At 39.6% G+C, this 14,346-nt stretch overlaps 1 protein-coding gene across 1 annotated transcript in view; it reads right to left on the bottom strand.

Annotated features, from left to right (window-relative positions):
- The window catches only part of eys (eyes shut homolog), a 522,745-nt gene that overhangs the window by 453,877 nt on the left and 54,522 nt on the right, over positions 1–14,346 (bottom strand). The window contains exons 4-5 of the mRNA XM_057847548.1: positions 8,739–8,932; positions 3,320–3,450 (exon numbers count right to left, since the gene is read on the bottom strand). Of these exons, the coding sequence (XP_057703531.1) occupies positions 3,320–3,450; positions 8,739–8,932 (325 nt within the window). The remainder of the gene's footprint in view (positions 1–3,319; positions 3,451–8,738; positions 8,933–14,346) is intronic.

The following is a 14,346-nucleotide window of genomic DNA, read 5'->3' on the forward strand; positions in this document are numbered from 1 at the left end:
ACAGATGTCAATGGCTACAGTCAGATTGGGGGGGGATTTTATGGGTGAAACATGGTAATATAATGATGCTCGCGATGCAGAAATCGCAGACATCAAGTAGTGGTCGAGATTTTCTTTTTTATATATTTACCCTTTTATACGTTTTTTTTTGTTTGTTTGTTTGTTTTTCTTTGTTTGGATCGATTATTTATCTACTAAAATATTGGCAAAATGCGACAGTAACAAAAAAAAAAAAATACAATTAAGCAATCGTTTTCAGGTAGATATCTGTGACTTATTTACAGACACCATTTTTTTCATTGTGACATAATTTGTTGAAAAGTTGAAAATATGCGAGTGAATAATTTTTTTAAGTTTTTTTTTTTTTTTAAACTAAACATAAGACATCAATTAATGATTCCAAGCTAAAAATGATAGATATTTCGAATAATAAATATAATTACTTACCTTCTTTTTATGGCTGGGTTGAAACAAAAGTGGTTGCGTGGTGTCTGTAAACGGGGGTCTCCAGGGTAAAACGAACAATTTAAAAATAGTTCGGGGGCTTAATGCGCCATGAAACTGCAATGGCAGCATATAGACATATTGTTCTATCAAACACAACAGTTCTTTTGGCTTCAAATACAGCAGTTTATTTTAAATTAAATTAAATTAAATTAAATTAAATTAAATTAAATTAAATTAAATTAAATTAAATTAAATTAAATTAAATTAAATTAGAAAATTATATACAGTGGGGCAAATAAGTATTAAGTCAACCACCAATTGTGCAAGTTCTCCTACTTCAAAAGATTAGAGAGGCCTGTAATTGTCAACATGGGTAAACCTCAACCGGGAGAGACAGAATGTGGGGGGAAAAAAATCCCATTGTTTGATTTTTAAAGAATTTATTCCAAATTAGAGTGGAAAATAAGTATTTGGTCACCTACAAACAAGCAAGATTTCTGGCTGTCAAAGAGGTCTAACTTCTTCTAACAAGGTCTAAAAAGGCTCCACTCGTTACCTGTATTAATGGCACCTGTTTTAACTCATTATAGGTATAAAAGACGCCCGTCCACAACCACAGTCAGTCACACTCCAAACTCCACTATGGCCAAGACCAAAGAGCTGTCGAAGAACACCAGAGACAAAATTGTAGACCTGCACCAGGCTGGGAAGACTGAATCTGCAATAGGTAAAACACTTGGTGTAAAGAAATCAACTGTGGGAGCAATTATTAGAAAATAGAAGACATACAAGACCACTGATAATCTCCCTCGATCTGGTGCTCCATGCAAGATCTCACCCCGTGGCGTCAAAATGATAACAAGAACAGTGAGCAAAAATCCCAGAACTACACGGGGGGACCTAGTGAATGACCTACAGAGAGCTGGGACCACAGTGACAAAGGCTACTATCAGTAACACAATGCGCCGCCAGGGACTCAAATCCTGCACTCCCAGACGTGTCCCCCTGCTGAAGAAAGTACACGTCCAGGCCCGTCTGCGATTCGCTAGAGAGCATTTGGATGATCCAGAAGAGGACTGGGAGAATGTATTATGGTCAGATGAAACCAAAATAGATCTTTTTGGTAGAAACGCAGGTTCTCGTGTTTGGAGGAGAAAGAATAATGAATTGCATCTGAAGAACACCATACCCACTGTGAAGCATGGGGATGGAAACGTCATGCTTTGGGGCTGTTTTTCTGCAAAGGGACCAGGACGACTGATCTGTGTAAAGGAAAGAATGAATGTGGCCATGTATCGAGAGATTTTGAGTGAAAATCTCCTTCCGTCAGCAAGGGCATTGAAGATGAGACGTGGCTGGGTCTTTCAGCATGACAATGATCCCAAACACACAGCCAGGGCAACAAAGGAGAGGCTTCGTAAGAAGCATTTCAAGGTCCTGGAGTCGCCTAGCCAGTCTCCAGATCTCAACCCCATAGAAAATCTGTGGAGGGAATTGAAAGTCCGTGTTGCCCAACGACAGCCCCAAAACATCACTGCTCAAGAGAAGATCTGCATGGAGGAATGGGCCAAAATACCAGCAACAGTGTGTGAAAAGCTGGTGAAGAGTTACAGAAAACGTTTGGCCTCCGTTATTCCCAACAAAGGGTACATAACAAAGTGTTGAGATGAACTTTTGGTATTAACCAAATACTTATTTTCCATCATGATTTGCAAATACATTCTTTAAAAATCAAACAATGTGATTTTCTGTTTTTTTTTTTCCACATTCTGTCTCTCATGGTTGAGGTCTACCCATGTTGACAATTACAGGCCTCTCTAATATTTTCAAGTAGGAGAACTTGCACAATCAGTGGTTGACCAAATATTTATTTACCCCACTGTATATGTATACGTGTGTGTGTATGTGTGTGTGGGGGTGTGTGTGCGTGTGTGTGGGTGTGTGCGGGTGTGTGTGTGTGTGTGTGTGTGTGTGTGTGTGTGTGATACTGACTTACTGACTGACTGACTGATTGACTGAAGAAGCGATTAAGATTAAGGCTACCAATGCTGTCTCAGCAAAGAGAACCTCCCAAACTAAGGACTGTATCCATAAGGGACAACCTATCTGTGCCCAATTGAGATACACCATTTTAGTACATATTATACAGTATTGTTTTGACTTTCCAGACTGCTCTTAGAGAGTGAAGAGGGTTTAGGATTTGGTCTTGTTGGTTGAGCGGACTCGTCATTTGGTGTCAAGTCTAGCACTTCACCTTAAACTGATTTTATGGGTAAACACTTGGTAATTAAAACGAATATGTTACATTTTTGAGTAACAAAAAATGTCACCACCCATGTAAATGATTGCAACTGTCACGATGTAAAACAGACACATAAATAAATACATTATTTAGGTCTTGCTCTTGTCCTGGCTTGTCCTTGTACCAAATGCTCCACGCACCGGTACCGGTCCGCGGCCCGGTCGTTGGGGACCCCTGCTCTAGACGACTTTACCTTCACCGCCACACTTGAGCGCCCCTAGTGGACCTCGAATGAATTGCTCAACAAACATTGAGCACTTTACAGCATCCATACTCCATTGTATTGTATGTCCAATATGTCAAATATAAGTATTGATACTTAGTGGGAGCATAGGTTCAATAACCGATCGGGTTGCAAAATATCGCGTTATATCGCTGTATCGAGATATTATCACACTCTTACTTTAAAGCGCCGTAGAATTATATCATATGCCTGAAAAATAGGTAATACCCCTGCTTTAACCAATCAAGTGAAAAATACAAATAGTTCATTGTTGAGTTGAGAGAAAATTTGACCAAATTGTATCCAGCAATGCAGTTCCAGACAAAGTGTGTGTTTTTGTGTTTCACCTGCACACATAATCGTGGCCTCTGGACACACAGGTGGCATTATTGAGGCATGGTGATGGGCTGCACACGTTCTGCCGTCTTCTTTTACATGCTGGGACTACTTTACCATCTGCACACACACATTCAGAGGCCTGGACACACGGGGAGAACAAACCAGGTCACGTGAAAACAAGGCTGTATTTCACACATGATTGAATACTAGGCCTGCCGTTTTCTCTAAAATTGTGTCTTCAGTCAACGTTGAAATGACTGGACATGATTATTTTTTCTTAAAACTTGTACACATTTTAATAATTAGTTGAGAATCATTACAGGTTCAACAATATGGAGCATCAACAAGGTGATCTACTGATTTATGAACCTGTGTGTAATTTTGCATGTTCCAATGGAGTAAACTATTATTTCAATGGAGTGCAAGTCGGATACTTGAAAGTACCCACAGGGACGATTAAACAATGAAGATTGGAAGGCTGAACAGATGTCTGCCAGGAAGAGGCTGCAATCATTATCTTCTGGCTAGCTACTCGACTAGACTGGTCTGCTCACAATTTAATTTTCCTTTTGGTAAGACATGAGTGTTTTTTTTATTTGACTTCTTCCTTTAGGAAAATTACCAGTCTTTCCAAAAAGAAAATTTATTGGTGTATTAATATTCTCTGATTACATTTTACAACATAGACTGGTTAGCAGACTATCATAGGGCATTTCCAGACAAACAATAACTTTTTAATTCTTTGTAATCGTCATCTTTTAATCTTCGTTTTTGTAGGTTAGTGTTGTGCCTGATTACTCTATAATTAAGGTAGTCACTGTTACTGCAGACAACACAAACAGGTAGTGAGGTTTCTCTCATAATCAAGGGCGTAGGATTGCATAGGGACGATTGGGACATAACACTACTAACTTTTCAGGATGCTCAAATTGACCCCACCGATTTTTACGCAACCTTATTTGCATTATATAATGAGTTAAGTTATATAAGTAGTTTAGAATATCTTCCTATATGTTTCTAAGAATAGAATTGACCCTACTATTATTAAGTGAATTATTTTCATTACGTTCAGACTTACAGTACATTTACCCCTTTTCATTTGCTGAATGTGTTGGTCGAATTTTTTCCCTTAAACACATGTTTGTTTGACTGATGACTCTACCTCCTCCGCTCCCCACGCATGCAGCCCCGAAAGAGACAACATGTCGACAACATGCTGTCTTCGCCGCCCTCTTTGAAGAGGAGGAATAATAGTTTTTTTTTCGGCCAGCAGCAGCCACTGTAGGTAATGTAAAAAGATGTCAGTGTTGTGGAGATGGGGAACACACCACTAATTTTGCTACTGAAAGTCTGACCTATCAGTAGCAAACATTAAACTGTGAGATTGCTAGCCTGCAGAATTCAAGTGGGAAGGTGCTTAGAGAGAAGTGCAGTGGCGCAACTACACGTTGAGCAGCGAATACTCCGCATATCCACCTCAATCACTCCTGGGCCCAGGCAAAATTTCTCCTGATAACTTTTTTTTTTTTTCAACTAACACCTTTAAATTGTTCATTAGGAAAGTCAATAGACTGTTGCCAATGAGTTTGATTATCGATTTTTGCCAGCAGCAATGAGCAGTCCCATTTGTGTGTAATATGAGGCTGTGCGTGCACCAGTGATTACAGCAAGAGAGAGAGATTTCACTGGTCCACTCTGGTTTGGTTGCTGAATCAATAATATTAATAAGTGTCATGTGTTGGATTGTCTTGTGTGTTGTTTGATCCAGTTTGCGTCTGTCAGAAGTGAGTAAATGACGCCAATTTTATTGTTTGTATTCTTGGTTGATGAGACCTGACTACTTAGCACGGAGCGCTAAGCTAGTTAGCGATCATGCTAATCTGCTAATCAGTGTCTTAAGTGTCTGTTTGTATTGTGTTTTGGCAAAGTTCACTAGCACGTCAGGTAGTGTTAGATAGTAAAGTTCTCTCATTTCTTTTTAAAAAGAAACCACAAATATAAACGCATTCATATAACAGCTTAGACTCTCAGCACAAACTCCCATTAAAACTGTAAAGTGTCAATACGAGAGTGTGCTTTGAGATTGGATTTGGATTGTATTTATGAACTACTGTTTGATATTTCAGTCTGCCTCCTCCTCATTCGATTTTGTTGTTTAGTTTGCCTAAGGAAAATTTATTTATTGACACAATTTATATCAGCGCTTTGCCCACAAGAAAAAAACATCAATCAGCAGCAGTTTTTAAAAAATTTTTTTTTGAATGAACAGGGCTTTTGTCTGATTTGTGTACTGAGGACATCTTGTTATGTTTTATGCTCAGAACTTTGATTAAAAACTTTCAAGTTTTATGTACATCAAACAGTAGTTATAGACTACAGGTAAGTCAGGAAGCTCTAATTAAATATTTTTGAAGGTAATAGTCATCCGTTTTGTCTTCATCGTTACTTTCAACATGACTAAAACAATGTCAAGCGAAACTGTGAAGGTAATTGAAAAAAGTGTCCTTTGTCCCATTATATGATTAATCGTTTAAGTAATCATCCGATTGATTATAAAAATATTTGTTAGTGGCAGCCGTATCACTAACATACTAAAAAAGCGACTACAAGGTGCGTGTGTGTCTGCTGGGTTAGGGCTTGTTGGGATGTTGGGAGGGGGCCTTGTTAATTCGCATACCCTGACAAGAATGTGTAGTTGTGTCCGTGGAGAAGTGTCCTCCTGTATGTTTTGAACTGTTAACATTAATTAAACTGTGACAAATGTTGTGAACTGAGGTTTACCCAGTTCTCCCCAGTTGTCATTTTTATATATTTATGTGGTCTCAAAGCAGGACAAAGGAGCATTCATTTTTTTTTGTTAAGTTTGGCTCTGCTTGTAGACAAAAGCAGTGGTGTTTTACCTAGGGGAATACTCCTTATTTATTTATTTTTGTTTTTCCGACTAATACATTTTTTCAGATATATTTAATTTCTTTATTTAGGCAGACAGTGTTGAGTGGTCTGAATACAAATGTTTATTTTTTTGTATTCCTGGATAGTTAAGACCTCATGAAGTTTTATTTATTGTGTTTGTTAATATAATTTATGTTCAATATTACAATATGAATTTGCTTATAAAATCCAGACATTTATTCTGGAAGTTTTAAAAATGTTTCATTAGTAGTTTTTGAAAACAAAGGTTGACTCGAACGGTGTATCACCTGAACCAATACACATGAAAGTTAGTCAATACAGATTTTGCATTGATAATTTTAGCTGTTCAATTAATTAGGTTCATATTCGTGAGAAATGTAGCCCTGACCCCCGTTCAACCAATCTGTTTGGTCTTATCAATGTCCCGTCCTCAGCATAAAGTGTACATGCAGGTTATGTTGTTATTAGTGTTGTATCGGTCGCGAACGATTCGTTCTTTTTGAACGAATTGTTTGGGTGAACGAGACCGAACTAATCACCATCTGCACTGATTCGTTCTATGAAGGTGGTGCTTGTTCGCTGCGTGGGAGGGCGTTGAGCAAGCGGCAGCGTCTTCTGACATCGCACACGACCAATCAGACGCCAGCCTTATCGCGGGCAGGGGAGGGAGCGGAAACAGAATCAGGGCGTCTGTCACTCACGTCCACATGTGGCCAATAAGCAGCCAGCGTGCAGGCAGGGGGGCAAGACTGAGTTTTGTCACTTCCCGTTCAGTGACTCGATCCTCCGGTTCCTGACCTAGCTTGCTGCTAACTTGATTTTCCAGTAATGACTATGCGGTGAACGAATCAGAAAATGAAAGGAAATGACTTTGTCACATATTTGTTAACGTGGAGCCTATCAAATGCTGCTCAAACAGACAAAAACACCACACAAATCAAGCGAGCATGGTTTAGAGTAGTGCTTTTCTCAACAAACTCGTGACTGCCTATGATGACATACTATCAAATTTACAGTAATTTAAAACACGGGTAGCTACGAGGCAAGCAAAAGCTGAGCTGCGGTCGCGTGACGGCAGTGAAGCGGGCAGAGAACTGTCACTATATGGAGGCTTCATGGCAGCGATATTTACCTCATATGTGCACAGAAAAAAAATATTTAGTATGATCACCATAATACTGATTTGCAATGAAACTGTACATACATGTCAATTTTTTTCCGAGTGTTTTATTTTTTTTTCGTGTCGGGTGTTGGTTGGTTTGACAAATTATGTCAATACGTCCATCATGTGCTACTCAAGCGCCCAAAAACAACGCACACGGACACGGGAGATGTCGCAATATGTCTACATTTTTCTTAACAGACTAATGAGAGTAGAAAGGCGACATTGTAAAGAGCAAACAATTATTTCTCGTCAGCATTTGACGATCTGAGATGCGGGGACGACAGAGGAGCTGACCGGATTATTTTATATATTAATACCAGTGCAAAAATTCAATACGATCTTAATACTAAAAAACAAAAATACAACAGAGCGAGATGTAAATATGATGTGTTGGTCGTTCCATATTTTGAAATTAAACTTTCGATGTATTTTTATTTTCGTGACCGCAAGCATGCTGCGTTGGCTGGTAGCAGCAGCATTGTATATGTGATCAAGAACCTGCTAAAGAAAGTCCGGGCGCCCCCGACCCCTACTCCCCTCACAAAAGGAAAATGTTTAACCGTGTCCTAAATCGAAATGCAAGCACGAGCCATGACTTTGAGCCAGGACAGACGACGCGGACGTTCTCCCTCGCTTTTGCAGCAGCAGGAAGGAGACGAGGCTGTCTGTGAAACCAGAACCTCGCTTTTGCAGCAGCAGGAAGGAGACGAGGCTGTCTGTGAAAGCAGAATGATACCGCCTGTCACTCATTTCTGAAACTACGACGAGCGGTGCCTGTGTGCAAGAGAGGGAGGGACCAAGCAATGTCACTTCCCGTTCAGTTATACTGCGAAGCGGTCTTTGGTGATTCGTTCGGCAACGTCACTTCCCGTTCAGTAACCGAACGATTCGTTTGGGCGGGGAGGGAGATGAGGGGGGCGAACGATTTGTTTGAACGAATCTTTTTACTGAACGAACCGGAATGGATTTGTTTACTCAAGTGAACGACAGATTCCGTCACTAGTTGTTATATCGTCCCTACCAATGTTGAGACCAAACCTATGCCCTTGTCCTCAGCACTAGGCGCCCAACATATCACAATAAAACCCATTCCCAAAAAAAAGTGAAAACATTTAGGATACATAAAATGAAAACAATAACCATGAAAAATTCCAAACCCCCTATACTGTATATCATGTGGGCAGTAAATCATTTAAATTGCGCATACATTGTTTCCCAATGATTATCTTTGGGACAAAATATTTATTTGCTGATGTTGCCATTCAAATAATGCAATTTGATCCCATCTGAAGTGGCTATATTAGTTTAAATGTGCTCGAGAAAAGAAATGAGGGAAATTAAGGCCTCACATGTTCTCCTGCTCCACAAATTTGTTCTTGCTGACATATGTCTGACGTGCAATCCACCGTGAATGCAGAGTCGCAGTAGAAGCCACTGAAGTTTGCAGGACAATGACAGACCAGACCTTTGGGAGTCATCTCACAAACACCTCCATTTCCGCATGGATTTGGATCACAAGTAGATTTTCTCTCACAAGGTGTGTCTGCAAAACAGATAATATGACCTTTCATGTAACAATGTTTTATCTGACTGAAGAAAGGATTTCAACAGGATGTTATGAGAATTCATTAGGAAATGGTCTTTTTTTACTATATTGGTTAATGGGTATTTTTTTTAACATATTGTATCTGACTGAAGAAAGGATTTCAACAAGATGTCATGAGAAGTCGTTTGGATATTGGGTTTTTTGACCATAGTTGTTTGAGGGTTGTTTTTTTTTTTTTTAAATGTATTTATTTACAGTGGGGAGAACAAGTATTTGATACACTGCCAATGGGAAAACCCACTGGCAGTGTATCAAATACTTGTTCTCCCCACCGTATTTGAGGATATTCAAAGTAGTTTCACAATTATTACCTCCTTCTAGTACTGAGCCTCAGGCTACGTCCACACTAGGACAGATAATTTTCTCCAGGGTATTTTCTATTCTGATACCTGTCTTTAGGTGCGTTTAAGCCCCCCCCCCCTTCTGCTAGGTACGCCTGCATTTGTGCAAACTACGCCTTCGTAGAAAGGTACAGCCCCATATGTTATGCCATTGCCTGCGCGGCTTACCTCTGAAACGGAAACTCATTACTCGCTGCCGGAAAATTTCGAAATTAGTACACCTTCTAGATCGTCATTATTTTGTGATCACTATTTTTTCGTGATTGCAATTGAACGCATCATGCAGGAGCGAGAGTGAAGGGAGAGCACGCACAGCTTTTACGAGCAGTCGCCAAGTTGTGATTGAAATAAATCTTTAGAAAACAACGAAAGCCTGACATCGTTACTTGGGACGTTACAATCGATGCTCAGTTGCACTCTCACCACTTGGAAAATAAGAAATAAAAGCATATGGTGTATCGCTGCGTATATTTCCTGGAAGCCGCAACCAAGAGTGCTTGTGCATAACAGTGGCGATCCTGGAAGTGGCAACAGTTTTGATAGGCAGAAATGTCTTTGACTGGGAGTACCACGCAGGTCACTTTTCGAGGTTTAATTTTCCTCTACGCATTTTTACATACTCATGTTCGGTCGGCATTGAGTTGGGAGGATCCAGCCCCGCAGCTGGCTGATCGGAGACAATGCGGTAGACCTGGTCTGTAAAAACGCTCATCTCCGTGTCATCCTCGATGGGAGGACCACAAACGGGCACTGAAATGAAGCATATTATTGCGACGTAGTTTGAAGGTTCCAGAAAAATGTGTGGAAAAGAAAAGATGAGCAGGAATGCCACATCGTGATCGTCCGCCTCAATTGTTTATGATGCCGTCATGCCGCACTAAAAATGGTGACAGCATGATGTCACTTCCTTGGTATCCAATTGTTGTACAGGGACAGCTGTCCATATTAGGCGGCATGTAATGTTACCCGCCTACATTATCCGTGTAGCAACGAATCCAGATAATCGGCATACTAGTGTAGTCGACATGCCATATAGTCCAATTAATTGCACGTTTCAGGCCATTATCCGTCCTAGTGTAGACGTAGCCTCATGAGGCTTTAGGAGCGACTGGGATTTCAGTATCTTGCTCAAGGATACTTCAGCACCATCATGGAAGATTGACGACCAATCCACTCCGTGAGTCAAGCCTCCCTCCACAAATCAATTCCGAATCGTAAAAGGAAATTATCATAATAAAGATTATGTCCTAAATCCAATACTATGGTACATGGCAGGTGATGGTAATGTGCTGTGATGAAAAAATGTTCTTCAAACTGTTAAGACTTAATGGTGGAAAAATATACGAAATAATGATGAATGAATGAATTTATTGTCATTGGCATCATCATCATAATCACTGACAGTTTCAGAATGTGGAATTTGCCCGAGAAAGACGATGACGGACAAAGAAAAGACGGGAAAAAGCATATGCTTATCGATACCCGTCCCCCAACAGCCCGGGACGCACAGTCAAAATTTAGTTTTAGTGTTTGATATTCTTTCGCCTTGCAATGTTAAATAAAAAGCTTTCAAATAAAATACATTACAATTACATTCTACTTCATCATAGACGTGTTCAACTTTAACATACACTAACGCTCAATAAAACTACTTATCTATTTATACAAGACACTACATTGTACATTCCATAAAACACATCATATCAATCTATCACGTTACTTCAGTAGTGAATCTCCAGTGATAGGTATATTTCATTGTGTGGTAAATGATAGCTGTCTCAAGCACTGGCGTCAACAAATAAACTACAAACAAGATTGGCAGAATATAACAAATAAAAAAAACAAAAACAAAGATATAAAGAGCTGTTTTCTTTTGCAAGCGTTGATAAGCGTCTTGGTCATCCAAGGTTTTGCATTCTTTGTCTCGTGGGAGTCAACTTAATCAGGCAGTGCTTATCGTGCTAAAGTGTATTCGTAAGCACCCATAAGCTGCATTCACATTGTTTGAATTGTAAACATCATTTCAGTCTTGAGTTTAGAGATCTTTTTTCATGTTTTAAATGTTTTGATCAGTTCTGATTCTTTTGTACACTGTCTTTGTCGGATTTACGCAGTGGTTGCGTGGAGTGTAGTTTGTGAAGATAGGCAGATGGTCGGTGATATTATAGCAATGTTGTATCTGTGCAAATTAAAGTCAGTTTCTTTGTTTTCCTTAAACTGGGTTCAGTTGTTCGACATGTTATTGTAAAAGTTGAGGTCAGGATCAAGATTATCAGTTGGGTCATCATGGTACTCATCAATCTGGTCATCCAGAAAGGTGGGAACAGGTGTCATCATTAATTTTCGAATGAGGTCAGCTCTTCCAGGCTTCTCACAACTCTTATCTTCATGTGACCAGCGCCACCGCCTGAAAGGAACGAAGATTTTTCTGAATGACTACTTGACTCGCCGAAATGCCAAATAGCGAGAAAAGCACGTCAGCTCAAAAAAGAGGGGAAAATTGCCAGCACCTGGGTCTCTGATTGCAAAATCCTTGTCAAGTCGCAAGAAGCAAGGCAACCTTTGCTTTTGTGGTCTGCCAACTCCACGACCACCACCGCCGCCGGTCCTCCCCCCCAGCTGGGAGCAGAAAGCAGCGGCGGATGTCCTGCGGGTCCACCTTTATTCCAAATTCTTGCAGCTTGGCAATTGCCTGTTGAGCCACAGGTGGGCTTGCGGCCTCAGCATATGATCTGAGCGTCAGTTGTAATCCAGAGATGATGAGATCAGTTGCGCGTCTTTCTTGGTCGAGATCATCAGCCAGAATTTCCAGCCTTTTGATGCGAGCCTCCTTCTCCTCAATCAATTGCTTGAGCTTCTCGTTTTCAGCGCGCATCAGCTGTAATTCTTTCATGACTTCCCGATTCTGGCTTTGAATCAGGTTAGTCAGCGAAGCCTCCAGGTTTGTCAGGGGGGCCAGAGAGGCCGCTATTTTCTGGATGGAGGATTTAACTTCATCCAGATCCTCAGGTTTCAGAGTTTTCCGAGCCATACTGGAGTCGTATTTTTCAGGCTGGTCCCGGCCCTGAGCACTTATCAGTCAAGATAGGAGCGTGCCCTTCAGGAGCTCAGAATGTGCGTCTGTACAGTTCAAGCAGTGAGAGCAGAATGATAACGTTTAACATCATCATGGACCAAGTTTTCTTGACATGGAAGTCAGTACGGCTCTGGGAAGGATGATTCTTACCGCAACCTTGCCCTACAACAGGGGTCGGGAACCTTTTTGACCAAGAGAGCAAAAACCATATTTTAAAATGGGATTCCACGAGACCCATACAATGTGCGTGTGTATTTTGTAAGCGCTGTTTTTTTTTTTTTAAACCAGACAGTATCTAATGGTTAAGTACCAAAGTGCATTTAAGTTAAGACCTCACCTCAAATAATGTTTTATTATTTTCAATAAAATATGTACAAGTCTTTAGTTGTGGTTGTTTTAACTTCATTCATTTGAACTATTAATGGTTCAGCTTATCTGCTCCCCAAGGGTCACATGTGGTCCACTTTACATTAAGGGTCCAAAAAGGATTCAGGAATGGTTAATTATGGTTAAGAGGAGTCACTTAAGCATTTATATTTTTTTAGTTAAGGGACACATGTGTTACACTTAGCAATAAGTGTCTAAACAGTATACAGTACTATTAATGTAATACTTATGAGGCACCTGTACGCATATTTTCAAAATAATGTTATGTAACTAACATTAAATAATACCGTACTTAAGGTTAGTTTCTCAGCACCCAATGACTCATGGAGGAATGTTTCCCAATTCGAAAGAATATACAGTGCTGGCCAAAGGTATTGGCACCCCTGCAATTCTTTCAGATAATGCTCAATTTCTCCCAGAACATGATTGCAATTACAAATGCTTTCCTTCATTTATTTTGCTTGCAATGAAAAAACACAAAAGAGAATGAAAAAAAAAAAAAAAGTCATTATTATTTTACACAAAACTTCAAAAATGGGCCGGACAAATGTATTGGCACCCTCAACCGAATACTTGGTAGCACAACCTTTAGACAAAATAACTGCTATTTGGTTTATTTTTGTATGGATTCTTTTTAAAAGCAAAATGCATGCATTTCTCTGCAAGGGATGCTTGTATATTGTGCAACAAAGGATACCATTTTTGATCTGTGACTTTCATGCGGTGAAATCAGGTGAACAAATGAGCATTTGGGTCAGCATCAGCATGAGACATGCTGTGTTGTCTTTTGGGTGAAGTCAGTGCACTGCTAAACACCAACAATCAGCTTTCTCTTTTTCCTAAAGCTTTATATTTTTAGAAACCCTGGTGTTTTATTTAGCATTCTAAATGATTTATTCTGTGAATTCAAAACATATGTGGTCTGTCTATGTGTGTATGTTAGACTCCTCCACTGCAAGAATACAGTACATATATTAATGGATGAAAGACTTTACATTGACCAAAATAAATTTTAGAATTTGTTTTACAGTATGTGAACTGACTTTTCAAAATAAAAACTGCAAAATGCACTCTTCCTTGTTAATGTTTTCAGCAACCATTTAGATCGTTACATTATTATTTTCAGATAAAAAATGCTTTTGCTAGAAAATGCCATCAAAGCAGTTCAAATGGCTTTTTTGTTCACTAATGTAAATAGGCTTGTCTTGCATCCAAGTGTACACTGTAGTGATGCACTTTCTTTAGTATGGCATATTTAATGAATTTGAGATTTAGGATTTCTACCACACATTAATTTTTAGGATGAGAAATTTTATTTTCTGTGATTAGCGGCTTCGTGATCATGTGTAATTGACTTAAATGGTCATTAAATTGAGACTAGAGAAATAATGTTTCCTTTTCCTCTTGTGGTGGCTTAACTCATCAAGGACTGGGCCTTTTTTGTCCGAATTTGTATGCCTTTGATGTTGCGTTTATTTTTCAAAGAAAAACGTGTTCACAATGGCCTAGTTGGGTCCCTTTTTCAGCAAGGACACCATAACCTTCAT

The sequence above is a fragment of the Corythoichthys intestinalis genome, chromosome 10 (genome assembly GCF_030265065.1).
Source record: "Corythoichthys intestinalis isolate RoL2023-P3 chromosome 10, ASM3026506v1, whole genome shotgun sequence".
Lineage (NCBI taxonomy): Eukaryota > Metazoa > Chordata > Actinopteri > Syngnathiformes > Syngnathidae > Corythoichthys > Corythoichthys intestinalis.